This window comes from Lolium perenne, chromosome 4 (genome assembly GCF_019359855.2).
Source record: "Lolium perenne isolate Kyuss_39 chromosome 4, Kyuss_2.0, whole genome shotgun sequence".
Classification (NCBI taxonomy): Eukaryota; Viridiplantae; Streptophyta; class Magnoliopsida; order Poales; family Poaceae; genus Lolium; species Lolium perenne.
This window is the reverse complement of record NC_067247.2, coordinates 42,948,294-42,965,930: the sequence shown is the minus strand read 5'-3', so window position 1 is coordinate 42,965,930 and position 17,637 is coordinate 42,948,294. Positions and strand designations below refer to the sequence as shown.

The 17,637-nt window shown below is 48.7% G+C and overlaps 1 protein-coding gene and 1 pseudogene across 1 annotated transcript; both read right to left on the bottom strand.

Moving 5' to 3' along the window:
* Positions 1–3,250: 3,250 nt before the first annotated feature.
* LOC127292314 (hydroxyproline O-galactosyltransferase GALT6) lies at positions 3,251–7,808 on the bottom strand. Its single transcript, XM_051321684.2, has 7 exons — positions 6,878–7,808; positions 6,521–6,747; positions 6,146–6,433; positions 5,922–6,050; positions 5,645–5,818; positions 4,229–4,336; positions 3,251–3,980 (listed from the first exon to the last, which is right to left on the bottom strand). The coding sequence occupies exons 1-7, from the start codon at positions 7,677–7,679 to the stop codon at positions 3,774–3,776; spliced, it is 1,935 nt and encodes a 644-aa protein (XP_051177644.1). The 5' UTR covers positions 7,680–7,808; the 3' UTR covers positions 3,251–3,773.
* A 3,602-nt stretch (positions 7,809–11,410) lies between these two features.
* On the bottom strand, positions 11,411–13,026 carry LOC127292310 (putrescine hydroxycinnamoyltransferase 1-like; annotated as a pseudogene).
* Positions 13,027–17,637: the final 4,611 nt, after the last annotated feature.

Sequence of the window (17,637 nt, the reverse complement as noted above, 5' to 3'; positions counted from 1 at the left end):
CCAGCACTCTGCACTACAACTCAACCCAAGAAAAAGAGACCCTATTCTAGGGGAGAAGAAGGCGAACACCCCGGGCTCCTGCGTCCGCCCATTGCCGCGCCTCAGTCCTGATGTCGTCGAATAAGGATGGCATCGAGGGTTGTGCATTGTCAAAGATCACAGCGTTCCGATGCTTCCAGATCCACCACGCCGTGAGCATGATGATCGACGAGGTACCTTTGCGCAGCTGGCGAGGGGTAGTACGCACAGCCAGCGACCACCACTCCGCAAAGTCGCCCTCCGAAGGCGGTCCCGAGGTGGATCGAATCCACGAGAGGACCTCAAACCAGATCGTCTTGGAGAATGAGCACCCTGTGAGAAGGTGCGTCATGGTCTCCTCAGCCTGGTCGCAGAGTGGGCATCTGGGCGCATGCGGAAGGCCTCGACGCGCCAGCCTCTCACCCGTCCAGCACCTGTCCAGACAGGCCAGCCAAATGAAGAACTTCACCCTCGGAGGCGTCCAGGACTTCCAGTTTAGCTCCCAAGATGCTGAGGTGATAGCTCCCTGAAAGAGGGCCTCATAGCAGGAATGGGAGGTATACTGGCTATCAAGTGCAGCAAACAAGTGCTACAACTGAATCAATCATTCCAACGTACTGTATAAAATTTAGCCATTTCAAGTGTACACTTAGACCATAAAATACTATAGTTAGCCCCATACCACTATAGTTAACCATGTGCAAAATAATATCTAACGATTTCCATGCTAGAACAGATGATGATAATCACGACCATGCCCAAAATACTATCTTTTTTTTTTTTGAACAAAGGGGATCAGTCCCGAAGGACCGAGAGTCTCATTATAAGTCAACACTGGTACATTTTACAGATAAGGCAACAGGAAATGTAGAAAATACACACCAGCCCTTACAACTCGCACCTAGGACCCTAAGAAGAATAAGAGGAACGCAATTGGATCCTGCTCCTTCTCCAGTGTGACTGATCCAGAGCTCGATGCAGCCAACCTCGACGTCGCCGGGGACTACGCCACTTGGGACGGGGAGGCGGGAGCCTGCTGCACCGTAGCTGAGAGGCCTCCGCAATGGCATGACAGCCTGGAGGTTGAAGATGACTTTTGGACGCCGGCCGGAAGAAACCATCACCGACGTCGAAGGCGGGAGCGGTCGCCCTTCGACCATGATGGACGACGACGAGAAGAACGCCGCCGTGAGAGCGCTCCCTGGATAAGCACTGCTGCTCCCCTGGTGCGAGTCCAACCGCATGCGCACACAGACTCGATGCTTCCCTTTCCCCTCGTCACCAAGACGAGTTGCAAGGGCAACAACAAAATCCGCACCACCGCCGCCAGAATCGCGAAAATCGAGCTTATTGAAGCAATCGCCTTCAGATCCGTTCCTCCTACTTGTCGCCCACCATGGACGTACGCCGAGAAGGAGCTTCTCCAAGCTGTGACCACCGCCCGTGAGCAGCCACAGCAGGCGAAGGGAAAGAGGAGATGGCATAGCGCCAAACTGCACATAGGCAAACAACCTCCCCACTAGGGATACTCTAAACCTACAACTATTATTTACAGGGAACCGACCACCTACTCCATCTTCTCGCCGGCCGGCCGCGCCGCCGGAAAGAGAGAAGGAGAGGGGCGGAGGCGGTCTTCTGGAGGCGACTCTCAACAGAGGCACTCAGGGGGAAAGTCCGAGGAGTCCCCCAAAATACTATCTAAAGAGCTTCTATGCTAGAAAAGATCATCATCATCATCACAAGGTGGAGCCGTCAAGAGCCAGGTGAAACTGATAATATCATTGTACTTTTGACGCTTCAATTTTACTTCTTTGTCGGTGTTATACTTGTCCACTTTTACTTGAGGCCTTGTACACCATCTTTTTTTCTTTTGTTGCACACCATTACTTTTCTTTTGTTGCTGCCAAAAAGAATTACCATAGTTTATTTACAAATGAACAATAACAACATGTACCAGTTGCCAGAATTTCCCGACCAAGACCTCCTCTTCCCTTCAGAATTTCTTTCCGAGCGGGGATAATCCTTTTTTTTCCGTTTTCCTCACCACGATTTGGTCCGCGCCGTGCTCGATGGAGTCCTTTTTAACTTGGGTTGCTGCTGGCTTTTGGGTACCTTTTGAATGGTGTTGATGTGACGAGGAATGTTGTCAAGTGACGCACCTAATCCTAGTCCATCACGGAAGGGTGATTTGGGCTCACGGGTTTTACTTGGTTTATAGGTCGCCCTTTCTATGGGTCCAACATCAGAAGTTTCTTTCTTGTCCGATAATTAAATGGTAAATTGTGAAATTTAATAATATGTATTATGGGCACAAAGAAATAAATAAAGTTGGTAAAGTCACAATGTGCTAGACAAGAACTAACAAAAACCATTGTTCAGACAGAGAAAGATATCATAGCACAACAACACACAAGTCCTAAAGTGAGAGGTCCACATGTAGGCTAAGAGTTGCATACTCTTATACCACTTACACCAACTTCGCCGAGTCGGACCTATGGGGACGCCAGCACGAACGTCTGCGTATGGGGCACCACCTCCGTCCAACTACGCCCCATATGATTTGACCAAAATGTATGTAAATTTAAAATTTTATTGATTTTTCGTTATATCTTACAAATATGAATGAATTTTATGTAAATCTAAAGGAAAATAAACCTGAACTAAACCCTAGTTATCCCTAGTTATGGCCGGGCGCAAATAGAGATGCTCTACTTAAAGGCGGAAAACTTCAGTTCTCAACTAGTTGCCAGGTGCATTCCATTTCTTGTGTGACACTTTTAAGTTTAAAAAAAATGTAAACTAAAACTCTTGATATACATTGGGTTGTCTTTTGTGCATATGTAAAGTTTCATAAAAAAATATAACAATATGTGATCTACACAAAACAAATGAACAATATGTGATCTACACAAAACAAATGATGTGTAAATAGCACATGACACTATTTACGTATGTCTTTTTTTTTTTTTTTACACAGATCACATATTGTCATATTTTAGGATGAAACTTCACAGTTGCACAACATACAACACAATGTATGTCCAGAATTTTAGTTTACATTTTTGGAAACTTAAAAGTGTCACAAAAAAATAGAGTGCACCTGGTAACTAGTTGCGGAATATCCCCTCTCAAAGCAAAGAAAATGAGTTAATGACTGAAACTAGGTACTCCCTCTGTCCCGATTTGTCTAGATAGCATGTACCTATACACATGTAACTCGGGACAGAGTTAGTAATATTAATTCGTGGTGACATATATAAATTCACGACCACAAGTCCACAGCAACACGAGAAGACGCTCCACAAAACTGGTGTGAACCAACAAGATTGCTCTTCTCTGCCTTCTGGGCTGTTCATGAGTCATGACAAGGACCACAATCAGTCATACCAAAATTACCAGTAACTTAACTAATTTTTTCTACCCTTCGCATTTACAAACGAAGTCCTTGAGCAGTTCTATTAGTGCCCACAGAACTTCTTTCTATATTATATATATGGTGGGGAAAGAAGAGGGCTACAAGCTGTTTCAGAAGAGGCCTTACAAGCCGGCTGTTCATTCCCTCAGTTTTTTCTACTAGCTGAAACTTGGCCCAGTCATCTCTATTGAAATGTAATGCAGTATGGCCCATTGTTAGTCTTCTAGCTGCTTTAATTTTCCATCAAAAAGTATTCCTTCAATCTCAGAGCTCAGTATCATCAGCTTAAGTTTCACTTTTTCAGCAAAAGAAGGATCAAATGTCACCAGTTCTGCTATTGCTATCGCATATTGCAACACCGCGGTCTCCCAGCCTGCAGCTTGTCCCACAAACATAGCATCTGCCTCGGTGATTGGTAATGCGCGGTGTAGTAGTCGTCTATGCATCCAAATTGACAGAACTTGACACTGTGGACGTATACAACAGGTTTTGATTTGTTGAAACGCTCCACCCACATTCCCATGCTCACGTCTTCCATTTTGAAAAGCTGCACAGCAAGCAAATGCAAATTAGACCCCTATCAGCATTTATCTTAAGGTTATCTTCTTCTGAACCAAGTTCTAATTATGTTGTGCTAGCAAATCTACAGTGGGTTTTCTATTTGCTTTTTTAGGAGTGCTAGACGAGGAGCTCAAGGATGATCTGGTAAGTTCCGTATAATATTTCAGAAATATGCAAAATCTTGTCTGAAAGAATTCCAAAACATGCAGAGCAGAAGCAATCATCTGATCTTACCCTTAATTTATGGTTCGTAAATTCTGATACAATGGAATCTGCAATGTCAGAAGATATAACATATCCAGGACCATTTGCATATGTTGGATAAACCTCTTCTGGCCACTCCTGCGAATTATAATAGATAGGCAAAGATAAGAAATATGTGCATTCCAAAGGAACTTAAGTGGTAGCCTAAGAAGCATTGGTATTGGTAAGGGGGTAGCTTGGTTGGAACATAAAGTGCAGAAGCATAGAAGACACTTCTAGTGCTGCGGTACATCAACTATTTCCACTCTGAGTTTCTGACATATTGATTCATACATGACTATGTGAAGCCAATGAAAATAGATTTCCACCTAGTAACTATCAACATAATTCACATAGTACTTTGGTAGATTTTAGCTGTTCAAATTCTGATTGATTGCATACAGGAATATATGGCTTAAAAACTATGATAGGAGGTCCTAGGCAGCAAAAGAGCACTCCTACCATACTTCTACAAAGCAAACCGTCCAAGTGCAAATGTGCAGAGCCCACAGGAACAAATAACTGTATCTTTCATAGCAACATTGGCTCATACAGAGATTACATTGCTATGAATAAATGATTTCATTTTCAGTATATTACAAGAGAAATGCTCAAGTTAAGAGAACATCACATAATAATCATATTGTTGTACTAAGTTTGCATTAAGTGGGGAGCTAGATCAAACAATGGCCGTAATACATGCATATCTCAGTGATAAAATAGAAATCAATATGTAATGAAAATAGTTCCTTCATTTAACTATGAAGCAATACTTGAAACTGCTTTGCGTGGTTTACACACTGATAAATGATGTATTCGCAAGATTTGGGGCTAAAACTTCCTCAGTTCATGTACAACATAAACTTATTATAATGAACCAAAAGCCGGCAATATAGAGGCGTTGGTATGAAATGACAATTATATGTTCAGTGCTGCATTGCATAGCTATCAGCTAGTCAAACAGTTAATTAAGCAGTAACAGGCAAACATCAGATCCTATAGCATTGGCATGTTCAGTGCTGCATTGCATAGCTATCCGCAAATATTCTTTATTAGATTTTGTTAATATATAAATATAAGTGATCCAGAAAATTGCATCAATGTGCGAGGAAACCATTTGTAATCTTCAGATATTAAATAATAATCTAGCAGAAGACAGAAAATATAGCTAAAGATGCAGCAGAAACTGCATATAGAGAGGAGTAGTATGTAAACAAAAACAGGGTAGCTTCTAATGCAACTAAATTAGCAACGAGCCCCATGAGCGCCCATGTTTTTATATAAATTAGACGACCAAATAACTTCTGGACCATTTGCTACAGCAATGTAATGAATTGCCAACTTCAACCAGATGAAAACAAAAGGACAAGTGGGGACATTATTATGAAACCAATAATTGAAGTTTACCTCGTAAGTAACAGCCCATTTCCCATCGCGCATTGGAGTATGGCGATAATTCATGTTCCCTATATAGAGACTTTTACTGCTCGGTATCTTCTTAACTTCAGCCATTACTGATTGAATTCTGACAAAATTATCATCATCACACTTCATTATATATTTTGCAGAGACAGCATGGACCTGCCAGAGAGAAAGGGTTTGTCATGGTGGGAAACAGGCAATGTTCAACACAACGGCGGAAAGCAACAAAATTTCGAGCATAGCAAGTACCAATTACACTTACCCCATATTCGCATATCGCGACAGTCTTTAGAACAACCAGATCATAGCTGTCCATGAATGGCACAATAACAATGTCCCCAAAGAACTCTGCCTCCTTTTTCAACTCCAAGTTAACTTCATTTCTGCCATGCTGCAGAGAAGAAAACCCATCAGCACAAGACCACTGATAGAAGTGCAGAGCTGCGGCTTATTAGCAGGACATCAGAATGGGTGTACAAAATTTACCAGCGCAACAAAAAATCGGGCCACAACGTTGGAGGACCTGTGGGCAGCGGACATCCATGTCTTGCGCACGGCCATACGCTCAGCAAAATGGTTCCCCGCTGACAGGATGCCGATGAAAATCTCGGCTGGCTCGTCTGGTAGGGGCGGGGCTTGCCAGATTGGCGACATCTCGAGTTGTTTCTGCGGCGCAAAGCTTGGATGCGTAGTGGGCAAAGTCCCCGCAAACACCGATTGCACATCAAGGTCCCCATTCAACGATAAGCCGGTCGCGTCCTCGAGCCCAAATCCCTGCAAACACCACCAGTGACAAAATTTAATCACAGCAGTGTGCCACCATTAGCATCGCCTTATGTTTCCAATAAAAGGGACACTTACAATTCGGTATGGAAACGACGTCACGTGTCGCCCATCAACGTTCACATGATAGCCCTCCAATCCAGCAGTGAGAGTAAGAAGAAACATGCGGTCCTCCACAAATGGGTAGGGCCAATCAAGAGATGCCTTCTTGGTCCGGCCGATGAGGCGGTTGAGCCACCATGACGTTGTGGACTCCGTGGACCTTTCGTCCTGAATCCACTTCTCGCACTTGACCATCCCATCCACTGAATATATAACAATTCAATCGAATTTATCTTTCAGCCAGTGTAATATTCCGAGAGTAATAACTAGAGATAGTATTCCATCATCAGAGTCAGAGAAGAAGAGACAGGGTGTATTGTAGAGCAACAGTACCGGTCTCCTCGTCTGCGCGTGACATCCATCCCTCGCACCGAATCGGTGTTCCCCACTGCATTCGGTAGCACGTGTTCTGCTCGATGGCTGGCTTGCCGCTCCAGTCGCCGCGCAGGCGCGGGTTGAAGTGCAGGATCCTGGGCGGGTCCTCGCCGTCGACGGTCTTGAGGCCCTGCAGCTCCATCATGAACTGCGAGACCATGATGGGCTCGTCGCCCTCCTTGAGCAGGATGATCTTGGGGTCCCGCTCGGGGTGCGCCCTGCGGGGCGTGGCGGCGACGGTGATGTAGGAGCCGAGCGTGAGCCCGCACGGCAGCTCCACGGCCCGGCCCCGGGCCCGGAACTCGTCCCCCGTGAGCACGATCGAGTGCGGGCACCGGTCCTGTTCGGCCGATGAGTCGGACGCGTCGAGGGGCGAGGAGAGGGCGTTCTCGAGGTCCGCGAAGACGCGGGCCCCCGAGGCGGCGGCCTCGGCGGCGACCTGCCGGAGCGAGCCGCCGCCGCCGGCGCGGGAGGAGTTGAGGCGGGTCAGGTCGAGTCCTGAGACGATCCCCGACGGCGCCGCCTCCAGGGTCTCCCTGTGGGCGTGTCTCGAGGGCCGCGCCGGCGCGCCCCGCCCGCCGGCGTCGTCGTCGAGGTGGAGCGGGCGGGACCCCGCGGCGCCGGGAATGGTGGTGAGGGGCGGCGGCGACCAGAGGAGCAGCGCGAAGAGCGCGTAGGCGAGGAAGAAGAGCGCGGCGCAGCCCTGCAGCGCGCGGCGGCGGGAGGAGGCCCCCGCCGCCCCCGCCAGCGGCCTCCGCATTGCGCCCCCGTCGGCCGGCGCGAGCCCTAACCCTAGGGTCCGCCCGGGCGCGCGCGCGAGCCGGAGGAGGGGAGGTGGATGGGGAGGGGAGGCGCGGGCGGCGCAGGGAAAGGGGAAGAGGGAGGAGGAACGGGAAAGCCGAGCCGGACGTGTGTGCGTTATTCTTTGCGATCGACGGTTTTCGGTTCGTTCAAACCGATGTGGCCGCATTATTTTATTTATCTGGACCTCTGATGAAAAGCAGCGCGCCTAAATTACTCCGTACAATCAATGCGGCGCGTCGCCTGGGCCGGGTGCACCGTGACCTGGTCGACGCGCCGTGGACGGCGACGGCTTTGGGGTGCATGGACCGCGTCCACGGACGGCGAAGGGTGAAGCGGCCTGCGCCGGCGCTGGGCGTGGGCGAAGCATCCCGTGCGGTGGGGCATCCCCTCTGTTGACCGGTGCCGCCTGGGTCGTGCGTTGAAAATTCGCTGCTGAATCCCAACCGAATTTTAGTTGAGTGAATCCAAACCGAATGACCCCGATGGAAGACGCGTGAGGTGGGGAGAACGGCATCGTGATGTGCGAAGGTACATGTTCGATGATCCCTTCGTTCGTATTCTCGCGTCCTTTTCGTAGGAAGAGGAAATTTCTTGTTGCCTCGAAGTATATAGTCCTAGTCCCATATACACGTATGAGAAAAAGTAGGAGTACATCAACAGGGAAATGCACTTTGGCTCATAGGAGCATATGCTCCCATTATGTGAATCCACATTTCAAAGTGTCAAAAAATTCTAAACTAAATTTTTACATGTACATCTAGACATTTTATGTTGGTACACAAGTTTTCAAAAAAAACTAAAAATAATTGTGACTCCTGTAAAAAAGACAAGTTTTGATGCTATAACACGACTACGTACAGGATATTTTTTTGTCTTTTTTGTACACGCCATATAAAATGTTGTTTCTCCACGAAAATTTGTGCACTAACATAGAATGTCAAGATGTACACCAACAAATTTATATCAGAATTTTTTAACATTTTTAAAATTGTTTTTTAATTATTTTATATAATGAGAGCATTTGCTCCTATGAGCCAAATTGCCACCTCCTACATCAACATATAGTTGTACACATGTACCGCACGAGGTGGCGTCCGGCGAGGAGCTTTGTATCTTCTCCTGTCTCGCTCACTAGTGGAACTAATAAAAAGCTTTTGCTTTCCTTAAAAAAAAAAAAAGCTTCTGCTTCTCAGTTAAAAGAAAATTCAACTCGCCCACAAGGCTAGTGCATTGCTTCTTTTTTTTGAAACACATATCTGGAGTATATTAATTAAGGAAAACGACATTACAAGAAGCATCCAGATATGGAACAGCTGTTCCAATATTACAGAAAAGTCCCTGAACTACAACAAAGAGACAAAAGGACCCTTGGGATCTTCCATGCAGATTGAAATCCGCCGTCGCCTGGATGGACGCATGCGCCTCACCGGAGAGGAACACGAGACGCCAACAGGGAGCAGCTGAGTCGTCGGAATAAACCTGTAGAGGGAAAGTCCTCGTTGAGATCGCCGCATCTGTCACCCGGCGCGGACGCCGGGATCTTGCTGAGGCCAAAGGCGCATCGGCGGGGGCGACGCCCCGATTCACTCCGGCGGTCAGGTCACTCATGACCCGCATATGCTCACGAAAGGGGAACAGCTGAAGAGCCACCAAAATCGGCCACAAAATTCTCCACAACTCCATCTCCCTTCTTCTCCCACCATGGCAGCAAGAAGAGAACACAGAAAGCTGCAAGATCCGCTCCCGATCCGGCCAGAGAACGAGCTTATTGTAGGGAACCCGCCCAGATCCGCCACCCACAGCTACTCTCCACCATGGAAACCAGCAGGAGGAGGAATCAGGCGACCACCGGATGCCGCCCGTGAGCTCCGGCGAGAGTTCCCAGAACGGCATAAAGCCGAGACAACCTAAAACTACAGCTGTACACGCACATACCTCCCTTCCCCTTCCACTCCGGCCAGCAACGCCGGCGGAGGAAAGGGGAAGAGAGGCAGGCGACTTTAACGGCACCGGGCCGACCAAGCTACAGGAAAGGAGAGGATAACTGGGGAAAGAAAGAAGAGAGACAGTGCGACGGGAGCAGATGGACAGATCTGGAGCTGTGGGTGGTTGTCTTCGGCGTCAAGGAGTATGACACATAACTTTATGTGCAAGAAAGACTGCACCAACTTGTGGTGTTTCTCATCAGTTCATAAAATGCACGGCCGCTATGCGTTGTCTTGCACATGGAGCTTCCCCACATGCAGCCGATGACTATTTGCGTATGTCGAAGTCGACATGCTTCGAGAGTGTCTATAGGTTTCGTCGAGCAGTGGTGGAGGTGTTTGGGCCAGATTATTTGAGAGCGCCAAATGTGGAAGATACAACTCGAATCTTGAGAGGATTTGCTGGGATACTCGGGAGCATCGATTGCATGCACTAGGGTTGGAGAATTTCTCAATTGTTTGGCAAGGGCTGTATAACGGGGTATACTAGAGAATATAGTGTGATAGTTGAGGCAGCGGCTCATTACGACCTTTGGATTTGGTACGCTTTCTTTGGCATGGTAGGAACTCACAATAACATCAACGTGTTGCAACGGTCTCTAGTGTTTGCAAGGCTAGCCGAGGGACATGCTCCGGCCGTCAACTTTGAGATCAACGATCCCAAGTCGTATCTACCCACCGTATGCTACATTTGTAAAGATAATCACAAAACCTGCTACGGAGAAGAGAGTTTATTTTGCGACATGTTAGGAAGCATGTCGCAAGGATGTCGAGTGGGATTTTCGTGTGCTCCGGTAGCATTTTTCCATTGTTAGGTACCCTGATCTTACCTGGTCGGAGTCTCATATGTAGGAGTGATGAATGCTTGTGTGATCATCTACAACATTATCAACAAGAGTGAGCATGATGCACCATCGGATAATGACCATCCATTTGATATTCAGGGGCCTCTTGTTGAGGTTGAGCAAGTACCGACACAGTTTGTTACTTTCCTCCACATGAATTAAGAAATCCGAGATACAAGTGTTCATACTCAATTTCAAAATGATCTAGTTCAGCATTTGTGGGTGCAGAAAGAAAACGCTGCATGATTCTTGAACATGTTGCATTACAATTTATTTGAATTCTTGTATGAATAATTTAATTTGTTTGCTTAAACTAAAGGTAAATTGTATGTGTCTCTACGCTCTGGTGGAAGATTGTTGGAATTTTATCCAATATAGACCCAACCTATTTAATTTAGTTCATAATTTCTGAAAATCCTAAAGGCTCAATTGGACCATTCATGCATGGCAAAGAGTGGGATAAAATATTAATCTCACCTTGCTAGTTTAGAGAGAGTTAAACTTCTTATAAGGGAGGGTTCTCCACTTGTTGGACGACTTATGAGATCATACTTCAATTCATTCTCCTAGCAATTTGTTTAGGCTCATTAATATATTGCTCTTACCAATCAGTTTAGACTTGTTGCTTTTCTACTCAATGGTGTTTTGCATGACTAATTTAATCTTAATATTTTTAGTCATGTTTTGTCTACTGCTTTTATCGATTAAATTATGGTTTAAATTGCTAATATTTCCAATAGAAACTGATTTTTTACGGATTATTTGTATGGCTACATATTAAATCCACGAATGGTGTTGCAACAGGTGCATATGAATTTTGGGTGGAAGCGTACTAGAAGATTAGAAGATGCATGGGCTACTTTATGTAACTTATGCTTTCAAATTTTCGGCCAGTTGATTTTCATGTACAGCTTGTGTAACCCATGAACTGTATTCTTTGAATCTCTTGATGCAGAGTCCGGGTTATTCCTTCTTCTTTTAAAAAAAGGAAACAGTCCATGTCTAGGCTTTTGAGTTAAAGCCTAGAGCTAGAGCTAGAGCTTGGCATAGAGTAGGCGCTGGAAGTCGCTGAGGATTTCGGCCTCTGTACAAATATGGACGCGCACGCCGCCGCCCCCCTGGCCGTCGTCCATGAGGTAGACAAACCCGGCGCGCTCCGACTCAGCGCGCACCATCGCCAGCGGCTTTCCCCACCCGAAATCCACGTCGTACACCGGCATGCCCAGCCAGCTGATCACCCTTAGCTCGGTCTCCGGCATGCAGCCAGCCGGCGCCGGCTGGCCGTCCGTCTCCACGAAGGTCAGCTCGAAGTAGTCGATCGCCGAGCGCACCAGCTCGTCGTCCATCCGGCGCACGGCGCCTGTGATGCGGCCGGTCACGGAGGACAGGTTCTCCGAGGAGGTGACGTCGCGCACCTTGCCAGCGGCGCCCAGCCAGATGATCCCGTTGCCGAAGTAGCCGGCCGGGAGCGGCGGCCTCAGGCTGCGCCGAACGCTGGCCGGGAAGGTGAGGCGCGTCGTGGCGTCCGGAGGCAGCCGGCGGGCGACGCACACGCACCGCCACACGTGGGCGCTCAGTGCGCTGAACGTGCTCACGCGGCCGCTGTCCCCGGCGCAGGCACGCTTGAGAGCGGCGACCTGGTCCTTGGAGATGTCGAATGTCTCGCTGACGATTGGCCCGGACGGGTCGGATAGGTTCAGCTTGGGGCAGAAGACGGAGAGGGCGTCGGGGTGGACGAAGGGCGGGGAGCGCGCGCGGAGGAGTGTGCGGTCGTGGACGGCGGGGAGCTCTTGCGCCGCCGAGGGGTTCCTGGAGAAGGCGGACCACGTCTGGAAGAAGTGGAACGCGCTGATGGCGTCGGCGGCGACGTGGTGCATCGCGGTGCCTAACGCCACGCCGCCGCACTTCAAGAAGGTCACCTGGACGGCGCACATGATGGACGGCGAGTCGTGCTGGACGCGGGGAACAAAGAGCCTCCTTAGCTCCGGCGATGGCCTAAAGCTTCTGAAGTCGTCAACGGTGAGGCCCGAGCGAGCGACAACGAAGAGCGCGCCATGGCCGGCGCAGTCGATCTCTGCCCGGCCGTGGACGCCCACGCCGAGACGACCGGCCAGCGGGTAGAAGGCCACCAGAGCCTTGGCCATCGCCACCTTCATCCTGGCCACATCGAAGAAGTGCTCGACGGTGGCGCCGGAGTCGGAGCGGTAGAAGTAGACGGTGGGGGTGTGGCCTCGGTTGATGAGAATGAGGTCGAGCGGGGAGAGCCACAGGCCTCGCCTAGGCGTCTCCTCTCTGCGCTGGGTGTCACCATGCACGACTCCACCACCTTCACCTCCCCCACACCAGTTTTCGTTTTCCTCCTCTTCGACAGCAAGGCACCCATTTTCCTTGCGCTGATTGAAAGCTGAGGTCGAAGAAGAAAGTAGACAGAGGTATTGGCACTCTTTGCAGCTCTCGCTTCCTCCATTTTATACTCCAGTTTCATGTCGCGCAAACAAATACACAGAAAAACAAATACAAAGTTACACACGCGCACAGTGTCCAAATTATTTTCAAATATCGAGCTTCCGATCCAGAAGTTCCGGCCAAAAGAATCAGATGCTCGAATGGAATGCCACCATAGTAGTAGTGGAACTAAAAGAAGGATCCTCAACAATTACAAGAATAGGAACATCGTCTAATATTCTTGGTATTGCATATGTTGCTATCACGCGTATATTTTTTCAAAAGTAGGAGCATCTTCCAGCTTCTGCATACACACAATCTTTATTTATTAATTAGCAAATGCTAGTAAAAGCCATCCAACGATTATACAAGCCAAAGCAGCCAACACAACACCACCGAGCACAGCAATAGCAGTCCATCGCCAGCTCCCGGTGAGATTTCTAAACCTCCAAACCGTCACATGCAAGAGAGGAGCCTCTAGATCTGCCCTAGTATATATGCGTAGCTGCGCCAATGCGCCCGCTCTGGATGATGCCGCCTCCGCTATATTTAACTGGCCATTTTCACGGTGTAGATCGATGCAAAGACTCTCCTCACACCCCACACCAGCCACCGATACCACCGTGGTGCCAAGCATCACCTCCTCCATGTGCGCGATCACCTATGGACATCGCGGTCGCCGCCAATACGCCACAGAACCGCCAAGTACTACCAGACAACACAACTTGAAGTCTCAGGAAGATCTGTCCCAGCCCAGCGCGCTCTTCCCGAAAATACCACACCAACTCCTAGCCACTTCTTGCCCCTCAGCAACGGCGGCTTGCTACGACGGCGATGACGCGGCGGCAAATAGTTTCAGGAGGAGGTCGCTGCATGATTGGGAGGCGCCCTTCCTTTACGAGGCGGGGTACATGGCCCCGCCTGACATGAGGTGCCCTAGCGGCGACCGGCGTTCAGCGTCGGCGGATACCAATCTCGCCGATCCCACAAGGCCACGAGCACATGGTGGCCATCCGCGCAGCGTGGGCGCGGTTGACGGAGGAATGCCATTGGGATCGTGCCTGGGATCCCAAGAACAACCTCACCTAGGCGCGAGCAGGAGCACACGACCTACGATGGCGTCGCCCACCCCCCCCCCCCCCCCCCACACACACAAGAACGTTTGTGCGCGGAGGCGATGGTGTGGTGCGCCGTGCTGGATCCGGACGGCTGTCATGAAGCACATCTAGGTAGGCAACAACTCGCCGCCCCTGGGTTATGTCTGGGCGCCACAACGCATGGAATCGGGGGTTCTCCTCCACATCGGCAGCATCCTCTGTGGTCTCCTCGCGCAGCCTCAGAAGCTCCGTGAAGGAGGAGATCGAGAAGGAGCTCGACCTGCCGCCGCGGAAGCGGTCCGACGGCAACATTTACGGGATCGTCATCCGCGACCATGTCACGGCACCATTACCTCCTCGCGGGCATCTCCGCCTCGTGAATCTGAAGAAGGAGATAGACTGGGTGCCGCCACCACCAGAAGCCACTACACAGATCGCCCTCCGGAGCAACGACGACTTGGAGGAGTATCCCGGCCAGCACATGGCCATGCGTGCCTCCTACAAGAGGTGCCACCGGCCTTGGTACGCGCTCGCCTGTTCCAGGAGGGAAGCGGAGGAGAAGGAGCGCTGATACGTCTCCGACGTATCGATAATTTCTTATGTTCCATGCCACATTATTGATGATATCTACATGTTTTATGCACACTTTATGTCATATTCGTGCATTTTCTGGAACTAACCTATTAACAAGATGCCGAAGTGCCGATTCTTTGTTTCTTTGCTTTTTTGGTTTCAGAAATCCTAGTAAAGAAATATTCTCGGAATTGGACGAAATCAACGCCCAGGTTCCTATTTTGCCCGGAAGCATCCAGAACACACGAGAACCGCCAGAGAGGGGGCACAGGGCCACCAAACCCTAGGCCGGCGCGGCCAAGGGGGGGGTCGCGCCGCCCTATAGTGTGGGCCCCCCAGAAGTCCACCGACCTTGCCCTTCCGCCTATTTAAAGCCTCCGTCGCGAAAACCCTGATACGTTCGACGAAACCCACAGAAACCTTCCAGAGCCGCCGCCATCGCGAAGCCAAGATCTGGGGGACAGGAGTCTCTGTTCCGGCACGCCGCCGGAACGGGGAAGTGCCCCCGGAAGGCTTCTCCATCGACACCGCTGCCATCTCCACCGCCATCTTCATCACCGCTGCTGCTCCCATGAGGAGGGAATAGTTCTCCATCGAGGCTCGGGGCTGTACCGGTAGCTATGTGGTTCATCTCTCTCCTATGTACTTCAATACAATAATCTCATGAGCTTGTTGATACGTCCAAAACGTATCTACTTTCCCGAACACTTTTGCTATTGTTTTGCCTCTAATTTGTGTATTTTGGATACAACTAACACGGACTAACGCTGTTTTCAGCAGAACTGCTCTGGTGTCTCGTTTTTGTGCAGAAATCCAACTTTCGGGAAAATCCTCGGAATTTATGCAGAAGGCCCTATTTTCCCAGGAAACTAACGGAGCCAGAAGGACAATTGAGGTGGAGGCCCGAGGGCCCCACACCATAGGGCGGCGCGGCCCAGGGGGGGCCCGCGCGGCCCTGTGGTGTGGCCCCCTCGGCCGGCCTCCGACGCCCTCCTTCGGACTATTTATCGGCCTCGACCTAAAAACGCACGGGGAGGAGTCGAAGTCGCCAGAAAACCTCCAGAACGCCGCCACATCGCGAAACTCCGTCGCGGGAGCCAGAAGTCTCCGTTCTGGCACTCCGCCGGGACGGGGAATTGGAGGAGATCATCGCCGCCATCACCGCCAACGCCTCTACATTAACCAGCCATGTTTCCCCCATCCATGTGTGAGTAATTCCCCCGCTGTAGGCCAAAGGGGATGGTAGGGATTGGATGAGATTGGTCATGTAATAGCATAAGATTGTTAGGGCATAGTGCCTAGTGTCCGTAATTGGTACTTTGATGATATTGTTGCAACTTGTTATGCTTAATGCTTGTCACTAGGGCCCGAGTGCCATGATCTCAGATCTGAACATGTTATTGTTTCATCATGATATTCATTGTTTATGGTCTTACCTATAAGTTGTATACACATGTCGCTGTCCGGAACCGATGGCCCCGAAGTGACAGAAATCGGGACAACCGGAGGGAATGGTAGCGATGTGAGGATCACATGTGTTCACGGAGTGTTAATGCTTTGCTCCGGTACTCTATTAAAAGGAGTACCTTAATATCCAGTAGTTTCCCTTGAGGCCCGGCTGCCACCGGCTGGTAGGACAAAAGATGTTGTGCAAGTTTCTCATTGCGAGCACGCACGACTATATATGGAACACATGCCTATTGATTGCTTTGTACTTGGACACCGTTTTATTATTATCTGCAAATGCCCTGCTATGATTGTTACATGAGTTTCTCTCATCCATGCAACGCCCGTCATCCGTCCCCGTGCCTACGGTATTTTAATCTGCTGTTTACTAAAATCACTACCGCTGTCTCTCGTTACTCTCGCTGTTATTTCACTATCACATCGTTATAAACCTGTTACTCTCGATAAACTCTTGCGAGCAAGTCTGTTTCCAGTGCAACTGAATTGACAACTCCGTTGTTAAGGCTTCCAAGTGTTCTTTGTCTCCCCTTGTGTCGAATCAATAAATTGGGTTTTACTTCCTCGAAGACTGTTGCGATCCCCTATACTTGTGGGTCATCAAGACTATTTTCTGGCGCCGTTGCCGGGGAGCATAGCTTTATTTGGAAGTTCACTTGGATTAATATTGTTCGCTGCAAATTCTCCATCATGGGTAAACCTCGCGATACTAAGATCGCCATATTACCATCCACTACAAGAAAAGGTACAATTACGAATACCTCTGCTGCTCTTGATTCACCATCTGTGATTGATAAACTTGTTTCACCGGCACATGCTTCGCATGCGGGTACATCTGCTGAATCTGAACACTCTCATAATATTGATAATGTTTCTGCTGTGCTTGATGATAGTGGTTCATTGGGATCTTTTCTAGATGCTACAATTGCTAGGTCTAGACAAATTGAAAATACTGAAACTCCTAATGCTACTACACTGTTAGTTCACCCGAACTTGGTTATTTTAGTGATGATCCCGAGGAAGATTATGTGGAGCTTAATGATGATTTTATTGAAAAATGCAATGCTACTACTGATGCAAGAAAAATTAAAAAGTTGCTTGCAGAACATGCCGTTAGATATAAAGCTGTCTCCGATCCTAAGTTTGCCACATCTCCTATAAATATTAGGGATAAAGATTATGATTTTTCTCTTGATCTATCTCATATAGCTATTGTTGAGAAAACACCCTTTTGTGGTACTGAAAAAGAAAGTGCTGTTGAACACATGACTGAGCTATCTACTCTTAGTAGCTTGTTTTCTGATGATGTTAAGATGCGTACTTACTTTGTTGCTAAAATATTTCCATTCTCATTAAAGGATGACGCTAAAACTTGGTATAATAATTTGCCACCTAATTCTATTAAAAGTCCGAAAGAATTGCTTGATGTTTTCTTCCGCAAATACTTTCCTGCTAGTGCTCAACATATTGCTTTGCAGAGAATTTATAATTTTAATCAGGAAGAT

What these genes read in the sequence shown, in the direction of transcription:
- LOC127292314 (XM_051321684.2), bottom strand. Translation starts at nt 7,679, where the DNA reads ATGCGGAGGCCGCTGGCGGGGGCGGCGGGGGCCTCCTCCCGCCGCCGC. An exon ending in CGTCGTTTCCATACCGAATT is followed by an intron (nt 6,434 to 6,520) that starts GTAAGTGTCCCT and finishes TGGTGTTTGCAG; the next exon opens with GGATTTGGGCTCGAGGACGC. An exon ending in TCGCGATATGCGAATATGGG is followed by an intron (nt 5,819 to 5,921) that starts GTAAGTGTAATT and finishes TCTCTCTGGCAG; the next exon opens with GTCCATGCTGTCTCTGCAAA.